We start from the raw sequence: 19,643 nt of genomic DNA, 5'->3' as shown, positions 1-19,643 counted from the left end.
ACAGAGCCCTGGAGCATCCCCTCAGGTGTCACGGCAGGCCTGCGGGGCGTCAAAGCCCTGCACAGAAGAAAGTCTTGCACGTAGGTAGTTACAGGCTCAAGACTTAACATGCCTCCCCACAGGTATTACCAAATCCTGTCGACCTGTGGGTAGCTCTCCAAGGGACAGCTTCCAGATTTCCTCTTTTAACTTAATGCCGGCTGGTGCCACGAGCAGGCTCGAAGGCTTGTGAAACGCCCACCATTACAGCACCCACCACCCGTATCCCACACACACTCCTGACACAGACACAGCAGGGTGAAGCCGGATACCCCACAGAGCCCGTACTCACCCCTCCTTCGCCTCCAGGCCAGCAGCTGCCACAGGCTCAGCCGCCATCCTGCAGGCCCCTGCAGCGACACAGCTCCCGAGCCGCCAGAGCACATCCCCGAAGGACGCTCAGCCGCTGATCACACGCACCAAATGTGCCAATTCCCCACTGCCAGGGCCCTCCTGAGCCCCATCAGGGGCCGCTGTCCCCGTTGCTCAGCCGGGGCTGTCGCCTCTCCTGCCCGGCTGGCTGCTGCTCACCAGCTGGGGCACTTGCTCACACACTTTGTGCCAGAGGTACTGCGTGCTGCACGGGCTCTCCGCACGCTCCAAACCAGCCAGGAACCAGCATAAATGCTTCCCAAGGCTTCATCTTCCCTGACAGCATTTTGGGGCCTAATCGAAAAAGAGGCCTAAAAGGTAAAGCCTATTTTAGCACTTACTACTGTGTGTGTTCTCCATGTGTTTTTCTTACATATTTTATTTCAAACCATCCCCGTGGGTGAAAAAAGCCTTGTCAGCCCCATTATTTCAGATGTGGAAATAAGTTGTGGGAGGGAGGAAAATTTCTGTGGCATGCAATAGGCTAGAGTAATCACAAAACTCCCCCTCTAGAGAAAATAAACTAATTACCTTTAGAGAAATCATATATGGTGGATAACTAACTAAAAGTATTGCTCAAATGACCATACAGATCCAGGTCCAGTAGTTTGTGCTTTTTTCCCCCTTGATCTATTGTTTTGAATTTCTCCCATGACAGCTGAAAATACCTGCCTTCTCATTTCCTGAATCAGCCTGTTGGGACATGTAGGAATGGCTGTAAAAGGGCATGAAAGCAGCGCACTGCTGGAACAAGCTGGACGGAGTACTAGGAAGTACAGAAGCAAATGCTACACAAGGCCATGCAGGTACTTTTCAAAATCTTATCCTGGCACAAAGCCTGGGACTCACTGATGTCCAGAGACTGTTTTGCCAAGCTCTCAATGACACCAAAATGCCACAGAACAAATCACATGAAACTACTCTTTAGTGAGACAAACACTTCTAAAACAAAGATGTCAAATGACTATGGGATCACACACTCAATTATGGTCTTCTGTGCCAGTGTGCACTGGTAATTCTTGCTCAGGAATTAAGGGTGAAGGCACCAGCAACATGGTTGTGCTTGAAACTGCCAATACCCATACACTGGTGGTATAAAAATCAACAGACATTCTAGCAGTGCTTTTGTATGAACCCCTCACTGCACTTAAAAGTGTTGCTTTAGATATATTCTGCTGTTCTAATTCGAAAAACATATTTTATTACTGTTTTAAGACTTCATATATGATTTTTCAGGGCACTATGTAAGCTGGCCTAACATTCTGCAAAACAGTAATCCTTAACCCAGAGCCACAGTCAGGAGCTTTACAAATGAATTTTCATTTCTTCATAAATTATCCTCTTCCAAGATTAGGAAAACACAAGTAAATCACTGAATCTACTTTGCTGATTTGCCACACTTTTCTGGACAACAAACAAGAACATTTCTCTCTGGAGACTGAAATTTCAACAGCCATGTTGATTACCTTTATCCATAAATCAGAAACCTGAACTTAGTTTGGAAAAAGCACATCCATATTCACACCCATATCCTTAACACATGTTTAGGTTACAATATTCCCAGTAAATATCGTGTGGCTCTATTTTTAGCTTATACACGTAGGCAACTCAAACCAGCTCATAATTAATCTTAATAAACAAAACATATGAAGAGTGGACAGACGGTGTTTGCGTGTGTGTAACTTGGGTATGTAGCTAAGTAGCTTAACCCCACAGTCACATCATGGGTCAGCAGCACTACCAAGCACAGAGCTTGGATTGTTCATATTCAAGTTCACACTGCATCCCACAGATACTTCTAGAGTAACTGGTTGTTTATTTAAATGAGTAAAATATTTCCTAAAAAAAAAATTATTAATGTTTCACATTCTTAATTCCAGTGCTTCATTTCCCAGCATCACACATGCATGGGTTACACAAACATAGACAGGGCCAGAAAAGCTTACTTCTTTTTGTATTGTCAAGACAGTTTGATTTGTTTCTTCTCCAAGGAACTTGGAAGCCTGTAAGAAGGAAAAGTGCTGGAAAATAATATAACCTTATGTGCAGAAGAAAAAAGAGCAAATAATAATGCTGGCCCTTCGGAGTTACTCCTTGAGTTTGCACTGGATGAATGCTGCAATACAATTTTGTCACATTACCACAAGATTTTCTGATCTGGAGTAGTTGTAATGCACTACTGTGCCCACTGAAAAAAACATGACAGGACTACCTTCCAGAATGTCCAGAAAAATTCCAGAAAACCCACCAATCTTGCTGGAATTCATAATACCTCCCTACAGTTGTAGATACTTCAAGTAGAAGGTGATAAGGCTGAAGATAAGTAGATCCAAATAAGCTGCTGTGTTTGGGTTCAGCATGGCTGGCTCTCTGGCAGCCATTTCTTCACTGGATTTCTTTTGCTGTTACTTTGGTTTCAGTGTTGGTTTTTGCTTTTGGGGGTCTTTGTTTTTTAGTTCAGCCTTTTACTACTATAATAACAGAGCTACAGGCATGGATTTAGGTGACAGGGTTTTTTTAATTGAACTGGACATAGGACTTGTCACTTTCTTTTCTAGATCATCAGCTACTCACCGCTGGTGGACAGCTTACTAATTGATTGCAAAGTCAGTGTATTGATATTACTACACAGAAATGAATATCTCACCCTGGCTCTGCAGAAGGAAAGACAGAACTCTAAACAAAGTAGTAGGAGAGGGTATGTCTCCTAACCATTTCCACAACGTGTCTGTGGCCAACTGCTACAAAAAAATGTATCACGTGCTTTGTGTGTTACAGAGGGACAATTGCAAAGGGATTAGGATTTGGCGACAGAAGCCTTAGCTTCACCACAAGAAATAAAAGTTACCTCAATCATCACAGATGGCAGAACTAGTAGATTTAACTGTAATGAAGCACATAAATTGTGGTACCAGGTCAAGGTCCCCTGGGCTCACTTTTTTTTCAAGTAAGTAAAGAGACAAGTTACCACAGAGGATTCACAGTGTAGGTACTGGAGGAGAGACCAAACAAGAGATGCCACAGCAGAAGAACTGAAGGAGGTACCATGGCTTCAGGAAGTCTGCAGCCCCATCTACTCCATATGGCTTCAAAGCCTGCAGGGGGTTAATACAGACTCACAGAATCTAGCTCCTCCACAGAGACAAAACTACAGAAGTCACTGTCTGCTTGTGGATATTTTAAACAAAAAAGAAAACATATGGCCCTCTGGAGCTATGCTTGCTTTTTCTCCAGCTGGTATGACACAGAGAACAGATAGCCTGGGCCTACAACTACATGCAAAAGCTTTATTCCAAGGAGCAATTAAGTAACAATTTAATGAATGTGCTTCAATTTTAAAAGTTCTCGGATTAGCAAAGCAGAAACAAAAAATTTGAGAATGCTCATGTATACTAACTAGGAAAAACTTCTAAAACCAGAAAATATCTTGGCCAGTTCTTACCTGTGTAATATTTCTGCAAACTACAAAAGACAATTTAGAATGAACAATTGAACCCAACCTTTTCTCTCCCAGCTGTTAATTTGTAATTCTACATATACACTAGTAATGAGCAAAAATTAAAACAGAATAATGGGCTTAATTCAGAAGGCTGAAAAGAAAGATCAGTAATTACATTTATAAAATCAGAAATTTCATTAAAAATGTAACCATGTGAATTAAAACCATGGTTATAATAAGTAGTCAAGGGCAATCATGATGCACATCTTTAAATTCAAGTCTTGAAACATGCTGATAAATATTTCAGAGTACAAACTCATTTGGTAGTCTGGGCCTAAACGCTGGGCCAGTGTGTGCAGACACAGCCCACCAACTTCTCAACCCCTGCAGGAGTGCCTACGGCTCATAGGGAGCTGGAATTGTGCACTTCCCAGGGACAGCAATGCCAGGAGGGATCTTAAGAAGTCGTCTAGTCCAACCTCTACCAGAGGATGAACTGTGCCTTAAACACTGCCAATGTATGAAATCTTATTTAACTTTTATATTAAAACTTAAGTAAGTGATTTTATAATGTTCTCAGGAAATGTATTGCAGGGCTTTGCAAAGTTACCATCAGGATTACTTTCTCTTAATGCCTAATCTGAAGGTAGGCAATTACCTCTTGTCCTATGAATAGGGAATTTGGAGAACAAGGTTGGGGTTGTTTTTTTACTGTCTTCGCTGCAAAAGCTTTTTAAAATGTGAATACTCCTTTAGTCCTTGCTCCTGCAGACTAAACACACCAAATTCTTTCACACAAAATAATGTTGTCTAGCACTCTCATCTTTCTTGTCTCTCTCTCTGCTGGACTCCTTCCAATTAGCCCCCAACCTCCTTCAAGTGTGGTGCCTGAAACTAGATACAGTATACCAGCACAGACCTCATTAGAACTTAATAGGCCTAATCAGAGTAAAAGGTTATTTCATGTGAATTTAATGGGGAATGCTTATTTATTCAGTCTAGTATGAAATTTGCTTTTTCACAAAAACGTGACATTATTGACCCATGATTAACTTGCCACTCACTGGAATCTGCATATCCTTTTCCACAGAATTACAACTAGCCTGGTCTCCTCCAATCTCTTTCTGTTAATTACTTCAATTCAAGACTTTATATTTGCCCTTAATGAAGTGAATCCTAATTTCAGCAATTAATGTCAGTAACTTCTTGTTCTAATCTATTCCTCCAATACACTTTAAAGCTTTCATCATCAATAATTACTTGTAAATGAAGTATCTATTGCATAATCCAATTTATTTTATAAAGGATATCAATTAGCATAAAATTGATTTCAGTAAAGGCCTCCTTATTACACCTTGCTAGGTGACAGTGAATTGTTAACAACAACCCTAAGCACAAATCACTCTTGTAGATTCTTTTAAACTGTGCTTCCTGCACTGGCTGTGAAAATGTCCAAAGCAGACTTTAGCAACAGCCCCTTACCAAAGTCACGACGTATCACCTTTCCAGCTTCCCTGTTCACAAGTCAATTATTCTGTGTGAATCACAACACTCTGTCATAGAATGAACTGTTTGATAGCATTTATCTTCCACAGTATTTCTCCTTTTCTCTGAAATTATGTATTTTAAAAAAAGGACTCTTGAATTGAGAAAGACATATATAAACTATTTTTCCACAGGATGAACATTAGAAAAAAGTAAAATGCATATTTCAGTTTGTGAAGATCTCCCTGTCTTTGCCATGAAGTGATCCACATCATCTTACACATTAAATAGATCAAGGGAACATATAGTTGTCCTTACTCAATTTTATGTCCTTTAACAGAAATGCCTACTTCTTCCAGATATACTCCCTGCATCTAGATTAAGATCCTGAATTAAAAGCCAATGACAACTAGCCTTTATTCTTCTAAAAAGTTCGGTGTATTCTGGATCATGCCAGTGGTGAATGGAAATTCTTTCCCTATCTGCTACATTTTATTGAAAATGCTGCTGTCCTACACAGACAGAAGTAGGTCTTTAGTAGTCTATTTTTATGTACAGTTTATGTTACATAGATGATCTAAAAGGGTAGTGATGGACACACGCTGGACAAGGTTCTTCAAAGACACTGATGACACCACGTTAGGCAACTCTTCAAAGAGAGAGCCAGACTTCACAAACTTGATGGAGGTTGTGATACAAAATCCATTAAACATCACAGCTGTAATAGATTAATCTAAACAATTTCATTTAATTGGTCTGATCTTTAATATTGTACTTGATGTTACAAATAAATTATAACTTTGACATTTAATTTATAAAATTTTCATATTTCTTTGTAAAACCAACAGTAGGTTTAAAATAAAAAGAGCTTTGTTGCGGCAGCGGCTTTCTTTAACTTGAACAAGATTGTAATTTTTTAAGAGCAGAGAAATGTGTAAACGTAAATATTCATGATTTTCTTCTGTACACATCTGTGTAAATTAGTTGATATAAATATAATTTACTATAGAAACATTTTTTGTTTGTTTATGCTACACACAGTTCTATGCTGGCATCACATACTAGTTGATTGAACTTTCAAAGTGAGATTTATTCCTTTTGCATTCTTACCCCCAGTATGTCCATTGCCAGCAGTGGACTTGATGTTCAGAGAATCAGACTCACAGTGTCAGAAATCTAAAATTAAACTTCAGTACAAGATTATAAAGAATCAAAAATTAATGTATTATTTTAGTATCATAATTGCCGGACACTTAAAGGCCATTATCCAAGACAACCAAAATCAATGACTGTTTTGCCATTGACTCAGCTGAAATTCACCCGCAGTTTCCAGTCACTGTAGATTCTCATTTTAGTTTTGCAATTTTATTACAGCATGAAGAGTTAAAAGTATGTAGTATCAGAGCTTCAGTGTGAGAAGTAAAGCCTCTAAGTCTTTCTGGGCCTCTTTATCCTGAAAGAAACAGACAACCATGCATCAACTTAGAGAGGATAAATCCCTTCATTTGCCTAATATGTGCCTATCCACATTTCTTTACTAACAACAGACATAACACACAACTGCAACAGCCACAAAATGTAAAGACTGCCTAGTAAGTTAATTTATCAGTGAACACAAAAATAAAGTTTGAACTGAAAACAAGAGCCAGATGGCAGCCCTCCCTTTACAGCTCTGTTAAAGCACTTAAAATGTTAGCCCACAAATAGTCTTCTCAGCAGACCAGTAAGCCCTTCAGCCTGGGATATAACTTTCATTGGTGTGCTTTGCATAAAGTATTGCCTTGCCTTATACCTGATGTAATCTTGCATCCCGACCACGTGCAGTTTTTCTATGCACATTTCTATCACATTCTGTGATGTTTGCTAATGATTTATTAGGCAACTAAGAAGAAAACATTGGGAAATGTAATTCATGACATAGGTTAGATTGTGGTTTCAGTGCATACAGCCAGACCTACCTGTAATAGCCACCATGGGCTGACTGCACCCTCAGTATCTTCCAGACTGGGCTCTGCCTATGCTACTGGGCTCACAGCAGAGTGCGGCCAGTGTGGGAGCAAGAGAAAAGTGACCTGCTGTGCTCAGAGCCAACACTACACTGTACTCCTAGGGCAGCAGGAAAAAGCTCCTCTTAGGCCAATGTGTTAAGTGTACAGTTTGCATGGGGATTTAAACCTATCCCAGGCCTAAAACTGTCTCACAGGTAAGCAGTGACATATGTTTTGGCTATTCCATGTATAACCTGCTTGGAAAGGGGCACATGAATATAAGCATGTAATCACGGAACAAAAACTCCATTATTCTACTTATTTTTAAAAGTCTCCTGGATATACTCTGCTTCCTTTAGCTGCTGCTGCAGAACTTCTAGCTTGCAAAATGCACTTTGGTTTAAAACCACATTTCTAAAATGTCAGCACCTCATACCTGCAGGCTTGTAAAGGTCCAAACACCCAACACATGCACCCATGGATACTGAACAGTGCAAGTGAAAAGTACCTGCACATCACAGATTTTGCTAAGTATTTCTAATGACAGGGACCAGTAATAACAATACCACAGGATATTCTGAAAGAAAATACTGTAGACAGTCAGTGAAGTAATCACTAAATTTCAGGATCACTTCATTACCCAATCAACCAAAGAGCTGGAACAAAATACAGAACATTTTAGAATATATTTTATGGGTGAAAAAATTCCTGCTTCTCTTTATTTTGGTTAGCTGTCTATAATGTCATGGAGGAACAGAGAAGAATATTGAGATGATAGAAACCATATGCCAGACATGTCAAACTACATTATATTATTGGTCTGGATTAAGGCATTAATACATTAGCTGGACACTTCTCTTGGAGTTACTGCCTTACTCCCACTGGCAACAATACGCTAAACTATCTGCCTAATCATTTATCAGAGGCCTTAAAAGGCACACACTGCAAAGCCAGTAAGCTCTTGCCAAAATACTCTAACAGAAGGAAATGTCATACAGGACTGAGCACCCCTTAAACTCCACGTCACTACAGGCTGTCTGGAGAAACACGCTGTTGATTTCAACAAAAATTGAAAAACTCAAAATTTTCCCTTAATTCAGGGAAAATACACTCTTTTCTGTACTGACTGTGGTCAACTTGTGAAAATTATTCTAAACTCCATTAAATAAAAAAAGTAAAAAGCCAGATATTGTCCCATGCTAATAAGAAATGCAGAAGTTTCATTGTATGTGGTTGTACTCTTATGACACTTTTCTAAGATGAAAATTATAAAGATGCAGGTTTTCTCATATCTGAAGAGTGTTCAGCATTTCATGGGTTGATGGGATTCTCTACTCATTTTGCAGGATACAGCATTTTAAAAATATATCTCCAAATTGTTTTGGATAATTGTCTCTCTCTTAAGAAGTAAAGGATTATATTGGGCAATGATCTTTACAAGTTGCAAAGGTCCAGAAAATATTGGGCAATCTTCCCTGAATCTTCCTCTGGGCTTAGGAAAAAGAACGGAACAAACCCATGATTGTTCTAAGAACTGTCTGGAGAAGAAACTGCAAACGTGCAAAGCATTCTACCTTTGGTTTGCCAGCTCTAAACAGGACTACAGCAGTAAAAGCAGGAATTATTGTTGCAAACTACTTAACGGGCTGCATTAATTGAGCCAGCAGCTTCCAGTCAATAAGAACAGATATGGCAAAAGCATTGAAAAAAATCAGTAATGGCATTAAAAACAAAGCTGAGAGTGATCAGTGAAGGGAACTATTATGTCACCTTTGGATAGAGTCCTTCCAGACCAAGAGGTGTGTCACGCTAAAAGGAGAGAGAAGCCACAACTCTGTTCAGTGTACCAGTTTCCAGTTTTAAGGGTGAAAACTCATTAATGCCCAAAGCTTGACTGCTAATGGAAAGACAAAGCCATAAATCCTGTCTTGGGCCAACTCTCCTCCTTGCTGATTTCTGGGTCTGTGGCTTTCTGAAAATGAACAATAAGGTCGGCTGCTTTTTTTTTTTCAGACAGCAGGCTCTCCCTTTAGAGTGTGGCAAGCAGAAGGAGAGGTGCAAGTCATAGGAGGAACGCAATATACTTGCGTCAGTCCCATTTGTTCACCCTGAGGCTTAGTTCAGCACTGACTGAATACATAGCCAGTTTCAATCCTGTCTTTCTACTGTCAAGGCTTACATTTATTAAACACTCCTTATATCATTTTCAGAGTTGAATATGAGTTCAAAATGTTCTGCAAACTGCTACACAAAAGGTATTCAAATTACAGGGCCAGGGACTGCATTTTGCCTTATTCCTATTTTGTTGCTTTACTTTTGTGTTTCAACATTCGCAGGGGATATGCACAGGAAAAAAAGACCTGGGAGGCCAGGGACTGAACAAGGGGAGAGAGAGAATTGAAAACAAGAGCAAGAAGGAAGAGAGAGCTGGTGGGAAAAAGGGAATGTTAGCTTAACTGGAAGTAGTCCACATTTTGACAGTTCATTTCTGCTTAAAAAAATTTACTGATACATTTACACAGATAGTTACACATATAAATGTGCATGTAAAAATTAAATGGCAATTAAAGCCAAGACAGAAAGATAATGATTTTACCTTCCATCTCTGCTAATTATTTCCTTATGCACTAACACACTCAACCCAGGCACTGCACATGTGTGCACTTGTTGACAAAGTCCCAACTATCAACGGAGAATGATACACCCCCATGACCACAACCAAAATGGTTACACCAGCCAACGAAAACATAATTGTGTGCAACCACTGCCAAATCTCAAGCTGACATGCATCCTGTAGGGTTTCACTGAAGTCAGCAGAGCAGCATGGTATATTAAATGAGCTGGGCTGCAAGGGTGGTCCAAAGCTGTACTCTGATATGCAGTAACAGCAATGAGGTGCCGAGAGACACTCCTGCTTTTGGGTACAGCTGTATCATTCCCTCACAGCTCCAGGAGAAATCCTGGACTGTAACAGAAGAGACTCCCAAACATGCACAAGGATTGTTAGAGAGCAATAGCTCTTGTGGACAGTATAAATCATACAGAGCTAAATGCTATCATATCCCTTCTCGATTTTTGACAGACTCACAGATGGCGTGACTGTAGTGTGCACTAACAATTGTATAATACCATCAGTATTCTCCTTTGATACTGCAGTACAGCAATGCAATCATCCACATGCCACCTTCTGTATGACTGCTGTCTGTACAAGATAGGGCATTCTATGTTCTTTCAGACTATCACTACCTTCCTCTGGGGATTAACTATAACTTCTCAAGGCTTTTAGGATAAAGGCAAGCACAGCTTTAAAATATGCAGCTGACAATAATTACACATTTTCAGATATTACTTCAAGTAGAGGGAAAAATACCCTTTCACACCCAGAAGAATATGAATAAACAGTTCAACTCATTCAAAGACTACTGTTGAAAAATTACAAAACAGCAGAATACAATTTAGAATAGTGAATAGTCATGTAAAATTTTAATCCACTGGTTCTTTTCTAACTTGAAAGACTAAATTTCACCTATGGTCTGGTTTTCTTTTACTATTGTACATTATGTGGAGCTTTTGGTGCTCAAGACATTCTCCTCTTTCTGTCCGGCTGCTGCCTCTCCCATGTTGGGACCTAAAGCTTTTCTTTCTGCGCAGTCATTGCTGAAACATTGCTGCAACACGACTGCACCCAGTTACAGCCTCCTCACAAAGGTGCCCATCAAGGCTTTCCTTCACCCTGTATATTGCCTCCAAGACAATATATTTCAAAATCCCAGAAGTCTGACTACTCTACGAAAATTCAAAATAGGTTTTTGCAAATCCATTTTTGTAATCCTGCAGTGTACCACTGCCTCTGTGAATACTGCTCCCACTCTGCCCCTGCATCATCAGAATGCCAGCAGAGGAGACACACTCCACACTTTGGGGAACTGGCTGCTGACCAGTCTTGCTGGACTAAGAACTATGCTAAAACTGTGTTACCTTTGATAGGATGTTGAAACGAATACTGTGTGATAGTCAGTTTAATCATAAATATAATAAGCTTGGTATTTATCAGGATAGACTTCATCCTTACGTATGAAACCGTGACACTACAAAAAATATCTTCATCACTTTTCAGAATCATTTTCAGAGGGAAAGAAGAAATAAGTACACAATACAAACAAACCTTTTTTCAAGAACTTCAAAAACATGCAGATAGAAAATTGGTCTGATCACTAAGATAAAAATAGACTATTCTTTGAAGTGCAAAATAATGTAAAATATGGGCAGTCTCAAATTATTTTAGCAGCTCTTTAACAAATGTATCGTTTTCCCCTTGAATTTTAGTTTGAAATCTGATGTCTTTATAACGTTTTTTAAAAAGTGTATTCTCTGAGCTTGAAGCAGTCAGATCCATTGTATACAAACCCACTAATTAAGGAGTAGTTTTTTAAAGCATACTCAAAAAACATTTTAGCTTTGAGTTTGTGGTAGCTATTAGGAAGCTCTTGTTCAACTCCACGAACAGTACTAGCAGAAAAACAATAGCCTAGAATTCAAAATGAACACAAATCTGAACACTTCCATTATTTTTCAATTGAAACACCATCAAATTTTGCTGGCCTTTTGGAGGACAGATGTGCAAAAAATCTAAAGCAACAAATATTCTCTGAAAAGAACGACATTTTTTATTGAGCTGAAGATGTTGTGAAAAGAAAATATTCTGGTCGATGAGAAAACAAAAACACTTTTATAAGGTTAGCCCAAATTATTCACACTTTCAATTGGTAGTTTTTTTCAAAAACAGGTCGTAATTTGTAACCTTCACTTTAAAAGCAAGAGTAAATTACTTTTTTCTCCTCAAAATCCTACTTAGAAGGGCAGATTACCATAGCAGCTTCAAATGAGATCTGTTGGAAATATCACAACAAGGTCTGCTCATACGACCAATCTATGCTGGCTGGAGTAGGTATTTCTTGGAAAATCTTGAAAAATCCAGATACACAAATGGTCTGTTGTAATAGAACAGCTGATGGGTGCTGAAGTATATAGCTGACCTCTCTCCCATCCCTCTGCAACTCCCACTTTTTTCCTTACAGACGATATTAAAAATGAAATTAATAGCCAGGGAGATAATTATGGTGATGTAAAAAAAGTGTAAGGAAATTGTATGAGCATGATTTCTTCTCAGCAGCTGCATTCTTGTGTAAACCTTCAGCCATTGTTGCTGCCTATTACTACATTTATCAACTCCTCCACAGATGTCACTGAGGCTGAAGCAGAGTCTTTAACAAGTCTCTGCTTCCTCCCATTCTACACCTGTAAGAAGTGAATGCCATAATCATCAATTTCTGTAATATCTAAATTTCTCTCACTTGTTAATTTCAACTCTGAACTGCCATAATTTCTAATTACTGGGAAGAAGTGCACAAAATCACCAACAATTTTGTAAAATACATTCTCAGCTTTAGGGAAGTTTTTATCTGCATTTTAAGTACAACTTTCAGCAACTCAGTGCAAATAGATTTCCTTCGCATTTTTCCCGCTTTGCTGCCTTCATCTCTTCCAAGACTACACTTTTTGTAACACAACTGCTGCTTTTCAGATTCATTATAAAACATGTAATAGAGACTAGAACCTTGAAATTTTAATCTCTTTCTCTGCTAGGCTGTTACTTTCTTTGTGGTGAGCCTACCGGTCCAACAAGCACAGAGTTCACTCTCATGCTCATGCTCATGCTCATCTCCAGATACAAGAAAAAATAATTTCTTGACTATTATACTTTATAATCCTACATTGAGACTTGAAATTCTACAAGTTCCAGCCTTGAAATTTCCAACAATCTTTATTATAAACAAGAAATTAGTGTCTTATTCCCCTTACAAGCAAAGGACCACGTGTTTAACCAAACACACACACATTCGTTTTGTCTTTCTATACGCAAGACAGACACTTGTGCTTTCAAAATTAAATTACATTTTTGTCTTCAAATTTAAAAAAGTAATTTTGTTCTACCACAATAGTCCACCACATCTGGTTTCAACAACCCTTCATGTAGTCACACTCAGCAAGGCTTTGAGCACACTACAAAGTAATGAGTCTCAGTAAGGGTAATGCAACATTCACTAGATGAACAGAGCAGCTGTTAAGCACTTTACAATAACTCACAGCAGCCCTGAACATTAGGATCTCTTTTACTGAAGGGGCAAATGTTTCCCAGGACCCTGAGGTTATCCACCTGGGTAGCAACCAGAGAAAAACTGGACAATTTAATGTCCCATGCACCTCCAGCAGTGAAGTACCACTCCACCATATGACAGTATTTATGGCCAAGGAAGGATTGCATGATTCATTGGAAGTTTTTGTTTAGAGAGGATAGAGAAAGGTCTCTTAAGCTGCACTGTAATATCAGATTTGTTTTTCCAGATGTAATTTGAACCAAATCTAACATATTTCCTTTAAAAAAAAAAAAGCATAGACTGATAAGTTAGAAATGTGCCAAACTATTTCAAAAAACTGTCATGTTTTAAAAAATCCTCCTGTAACTAAATTTACAGGACTCGCTCAATAAGAACTTTTTTCTTTTTTTATAATTTCTGTGTATCCTTTTTAAGATTCACAATAGGTTTGAAACAGGCTGATTTTTTTTTCTTTAACAAGAATTAGCTATGCTTGGAAGCCCCTTTACCCCTTGAATTAAAACATATTCTGTAAGTGGTAGAACAGAAGTGGGTGCACAGAAGGGGTACTTTGATCTAACATTCAAGACAAAAATAATATCACTTAAATCAAAATGCTACATGAAATGAATCCTAGAAAAAGGGTCAAAGAAGTGTCCTGAGTTACAGCAGCTGAGAATTTGACCTGAGGATTAAAATGAGCTATGGGCTACTTCACTGATGCCAAGCACCTCTGGTTCCCAGAAGTCATTGGAAACTGTGGATGCTCAGAAGCAATAAAAAGTAAACCACTGTCTATGATTATTTTTCTGCAAGATGATTTGTATCATGAAATACTATACATTTCCTCTTTGTGGCACCTTTCCAGCAACTTTGTCTCTCAGTCTGCTCCTGATTTTATGCCTTTATACAAATACATGTTTCTCAGTAGAAGCCAACATCTAAAAACAATAAAGGAATTCCCCTGCTTGAAGAAAGAGAAAACTCATGTGAGAAACTGTGATTACACTTGGGAATGATGGGTTTCACATGACTGTGACAAAATACCACACTGCTGACAACCTTGAGATCCTGTGCTGTGGCAAACTGAAAGAAATCCTCAGACTGCTGCTGACCTGTGCTTTTTTTTCAGACCACGAACCCCATCTTCTACAGGGCTGCAATCAATTCAGGCACTTTATTAGCATCTGCTTATTACTGTCTCCCCAATGCCTCTTCAGTCTTATTACAGTCTCTTCCCTCTCTTAAACTAATCTCACTAGATGTTATTCCTACATACAGCTCCAAGTGAAGGAAACCACTTCACTTCCAACACGTTTTCCCAAAAATCAGCAACAGTCTTTCTGTAACACAATAACCAAAACAACATGTAATATTCAAATTCAGATGGGATTTGAGGTAACAGTCAGCAACAGCAGAGTTCATGTTGCAGATCTCCATTTCACAGTAATTTCTTTCAGCGTGCACTTGGGTTTTTTACCCTGTGCTGAGTGCTTGGTTGGTTTTTTTTTAAATTGAATTACATACTACTGCCCTGATACCATATTTTTCTGGATTCTTTTTTTCTAAACTTAACTCAAAACACACCACAAGTAAACAAGACAAAGGAGACAAATCTGTGATATCTATAGAATTAGTCAAAACTGGAGTGGTCAAATCAACTTCTCCTCTTCAGATGGACAAAAGATTTTTGGGGCCCGTTTGATGCTCACTCTTCTGTTCACAGACCAGTAATTCTTATTCTCATCATCACCTTGCTTTCCAGAATACATACATCTATCCCTCAGACTGCTTCTGAATTCCTGCTCTCACCTCAGGGTTCCCTCTCCTTCTCAGGTCTGCTGATACCTCAGAAACGTGATGGGATATTAAACAGATAATTTGTAGCAGTCTTGTTCTGCCTATGTTCTGTAGTAGGCAAGCTGAAGGTATATTTTAACAGTAAGTAAAGAATAAAGCAGAATTAAATCATTGTTAATGTCATATCTGTATCAATACATATTTGAAGAAACACTGAACATAAGCAATGATTACTTAATTAATGATTGGTACATACTACAACTTGGGCCAAAAATTAGGCCACCCAGGAGCAGCGGCTGGTGAGGCACGCAGTGGTCTTTCTTCCCAGCAGGAGCACTTGACATAAACATGTTAGTGCTCCGCACACAGCATTTATTGTCAGTCAAGTTACAGAGTTATTTAATGGTCTTTTTCCTTAACTTCAAAGAATTAAGTAGGAGGGGGCCAATTCCTCTCAGGAATCACCTCTCTCTCTCCATACCACATCTGCTGTACTGAAAGGGGGTCCCTTAGGCTGACAAAGCTCAGGTTTGAACTTGTCATGCTCTAGGATGGTAAGATGTTTCCAGTCATAGGTCAGTCATGGGACTTGCTTCTACATGAGATCACACAGTGAACCTTCTTGCCATCACTTGGTTTATATTTGAGATATTAAACAACTTACAGTCTCTCAAATATTTGCAGAAATTTTTTGTCCACATACCAAAAATGGGCTTCAAGAAGAATCTAGTAATCTCTTACAATGAACTATATTCCAGCAGATGTGACTTGAAGAACTGTGCCTCCTTAACTGCCCTGTGGTTGAAGACAAAGGCAATCTTGAATAACTCATCTACCTCTGCCATGGTTAACATACTGTCCTTGAGAAGAATCACAAACCAGAGGCTTTCAGAAACAGAGACTGTAGGACAAAAAGTCCAGAGTGCTTTCAACCGAGGAAAATGTAGGTCTGGGGAAAATTTCAGCACAGCTAGAGTGACACACTCAATTGCTTATACTGAAGATGATCTAATGAAGTGGGTTAAATTACAAAGAGTACAATTCAATTTCTGATACAGACAAGTCTCTGACAGTTCCCTAAACAAAGATTTTTTTTAAAGCTGTTGATACAGACAACTGTAATGAGCCAACCTAGAGTGGAGGAAAAAGGAATGATCTGTGTTCAGAGGAAAAACTGAAACATTATGTTGTTACCAGCAGTGCAATAATGGATGCCAAAGACAAGAGAGCAGTCACAAGGGACAAGTTATCACTCTCAATACCCACCTCATTAGTAACTGAGAGAATTGACAGTGCAGAATCACAGTACTTCAGTGCATTGTTTTTCTGGCCAAGATCTTTATAGCACTGAGAAGAAAAAACATTTTGTTTCCAATCAGACCACTGTAAGAACACCAGAGTCTACAAATCATTATTTTTAAAAGAACTTGGTTACCTTTGCCAAATACACATAATTGCATTTGGAATATCCTGGATGCATTTCTTCTGCCTAAATAATAAAAAACAGGAGAGAAAATAGACATAAAACTTGTGTGATGAGATTTATGTGGTCTGCATAACATTTTTAGTAATGCAGTACATTTCCTCAAACATCAGATGGAATCATCCCTACTCTATGTAATGCAATTTGTTCAGTAGCACTTCAAAAAAAATCAAGAAAACAAGAAAATACAAAACTCAAACCCTAAACCAGGCACATGAGATGCTGATAGTGAACACATTAAAATGTTCTGTACTGCTTGCTCTCCTCTCTCCCTTAGTGCTCTGTAAAGATCTTGGGTCATTCTGTACAAGATCTATTGGATTAATTCACTTACATGGTAGGTTTGAAGATACCACTGTCTCTAGATCATGAATATTTATTTCCTCATCAAAGAAATAAGAAAGCAACCAACCATTCACACTTCATGTAATGAGTAAAGGACTGTGTTTATCAATTTTACAACTATTTCTCTTCCACAGACTCTTATCTTCTAACTCTGGGTTCACCTCTCTTTCCAAAGTATCATCTTCTGAAAAGTTCAGGTCATTAAAAAAATTCAAGAATGTCTTTTTTTTAAAACACATCAAAGACAAAAAAGCTTGCAAGATGAGTAAAACCCTTACTAATTATCTACTAATGAAGAAGCAGCTTTTAATCAAAAAACTTTTTCCCCTTTTTGGAGGGAAAAACTACATCAGTGAGATTTATAGTAGCTGTAATCCTTGGACCAAAACAACACTGCTTTCACCACAACTGTGTAGAATCAAACAACTGAAAAAGAAACCCAAACAGTTGTCTTTTAGACAGTAATTTGATTTTTGTTGCTGAAGATGACTTAAAACCACAGTCACTCTGCAGCCTACCACAAAATGCCCTGAAGCTAAAGCGAATGTTTGAAATTATTTCTAGCACTTCTGGAATGTGACCTTCAAGATAAAATCTCTTAAACTGGGAAGATGGTAATGTATTGTACTGTCCAAAATTCAGGAGATCATTCAATCTTTAAATAGACTAAGAACACAGAAAACAAACACTCTTGATAGTGAAGAAAATCTTCCTGTCCTATTTCTTTGAAAAACTTTCTGAAAGTAATTGTAGTGATAGTAGGTTATGCTTTGAATCCAGTCAAGTGAAAAACTTGTATGCTTGTATGCTGTTGAGCTCCAGAAGTAGAAATGGTTCATGTGGAAGGCACTGAAAGATAGACTTATTTTATTCATGTGGTGTTTTGTCGTAACTGTGTTCAAGTAGAATGCCCAGAAACATGGACTTATATGACAGAGCTTTCTTCTCTACTTCACTACAAAGGCAATTTCATCTCCACAATTATGAAGGGCTTCTACTGAAATGCAATGGAAAAGAAGTTTCAGATCAGAAAAAGAGAAGCATCACAATGTCAAAGTTTTCCTTGCCTATGTTAACGCTCTTGCAGAAACAGGCAAATCAGCAACTATCACTATGGTTCATTTGTCTCAAAAGCATATGTAGCTAATCTATAACCATATCACACTCAATTCAATACCTATTAACCAGGGCAATTCATTGGAGAATTTCCTGAAACTAAATAAAGAAAAGAAAGGTGCTAACCACTCATGTCCAAACTAATTTTAAAACTGAAAAGAAAAACATATTTTAATAGAGAGCTCAGTGGTGTTTAGAAAAGCCCCAAATTTATAGCTACTGAACGTAGTCTGTTGAACAGACATCTTGACAATACTCACATATAACAGCTGGTAAGCAGCAATACAGGAAAACCCTTGGCTAGGACTCACCTTGAGGAAATTCTGCAATGCTTCTTCTACTGTTGAAGTTGGTGGAGTCCCAAAGAGAGCAGCAGCTACTTTCTTTTCAATCCAAGACAACTGAGCTACCTAGAATTAAAAAAAAATAAATTTTAAAGTCCGATTTCTTTAGAGTTCCTTCTCAGTTTTGCAGTAAATACTGTCTTTCACATTGTACTGCTTACACAATATATTTTGGAATAGAACCTGTAAAGGAATGCTTTATAGTCCCAGTTTGGCCAGCCCAAAGCAGTCCTTTGGATTTTAGAGTCGTATGACCAAACACCAACATCCTGAATATAAGATTATTCCCATGTTCAAAGTACATTTTAGGTTTCATAGCACCTTGCCTTTTTTAAAAGCCTAAGTCTAGAAATAATGCTTGAAACCTACTAAGGTTTTCATGAGATAGACAGCTTTGCATGATAATCTATGCACTTGACTACTTTCCTACATTATGAAAAGCTGTTGCTGCAGTAAAAATGTGAGTGTCTTTGGAGGTTGTATAACAAGTTCATTTATTACACAGAAGCTGGTGACAACCGCTGTTAAGAAACAGGCTTCATTTTTAGCTTTTCCAATCTGACAAATAACACTTGCCAATGACCTCTTCTCATTACAGGAAGATGAGCTGTTATAAAAGGACTTCAGGGAACTGTCATATTGCCACACAATGCATATGACTTCTTCCCTTACATACACTGACACCTGACAGAAACTGCTTTGGTTGCTGCCATAAGGTATTTGGCTCTATCACCCAACCCTCACAACTCTAGCAAAGGATGCAGTTGCTAAGAAATGCCACATGAAAGAAGAGCATGTTTAAACGGAGAAGTGAAGCCACTTTCCTTCGGACACTTCTACCACATCTGTAAAGAAAAGTCAGGACTTTTTTTCTTCACATCAGTATTTGAGCCACAGCACTGATGGCTCCTGTCATAGAACAGATAAGTCAAAAAATGGTAAAAACCAAGATTCTGTATTGTCTGGCCTGATCTATGCTGAAGCAACACAGAGAAGAGATACACAGAGGCAAAGAAAGAGAGCCTCTCATCAGAATCACATAAGGACATCTATTTTTCAAAAGGAGCTGCAATT

At 38.5% G+C, this 19,643-nt stretch overlaps 1 protein-coding gene across 5 annotated transcripts in view; it reads right to left on the bottom strand.

The window, feature by feature from the left end:
* Window positions 1–5,126: 5,126 nt before the first annotated feature.
* RMDN2 (regulator of microtubule dynamics 2) overlaps window positions 5,127–19,643 on the bottom strand; it is a 52,618-nt gene continuing 38,101 nt past the window's right edge. For 4 of the 5 annotated variants that reach the window (XM_048298581.1, XM_048298584.1, XM_048298582.1 and 1 more), the window contains exons 8-11: window positions 18,537–18,635; window positions 16,717–16,770; window positions 16,548–16,628; window positions 5,127–6,788 (exon numbers count right to left, since the gene is read on the bottom strand). In XM_048298581.1, coding sequence (XP_048154538.1) covers window positions 6,735–6,788; window positions 16,548–16,628; window positions 16,717–16,770; window positions 18,537–18,635 — 288 coding nt within the window. In that variant the 3' untranslated portion in view covers window positions 5,127–6,734. Of the gene's footprint in view, window positions 6,789–7,159; window positions 16,077–16,547; window positions 16,629–16,716; window positions 16,771–18,536; window positions 18,636–19,643 lie in introns of those variants that run through there. The other variant, XM_048298585.1, reaches the window with a different exon arrangement.

This window comes from Corvus hawaiiensis, chromosome 3 (assembly GCF_020740725.1).
Source record: "Corvus hawaiiensis isolate bCorHaw1 chromosome 3, bCorHaw1.pri.cur, whole genome shotgun sequence".
Lineage (NCBI taxonomy): Eukaryota > Metazoa > Chordata > Aves > Passeriformes > Corvidae > Corvus > Corvus hawaiiensis.
The sequence above is the reverse complement of the archived record's forward strand: the minus strand, read 5'-3'. Positions and strand labels throughout refer to the sequence as shown.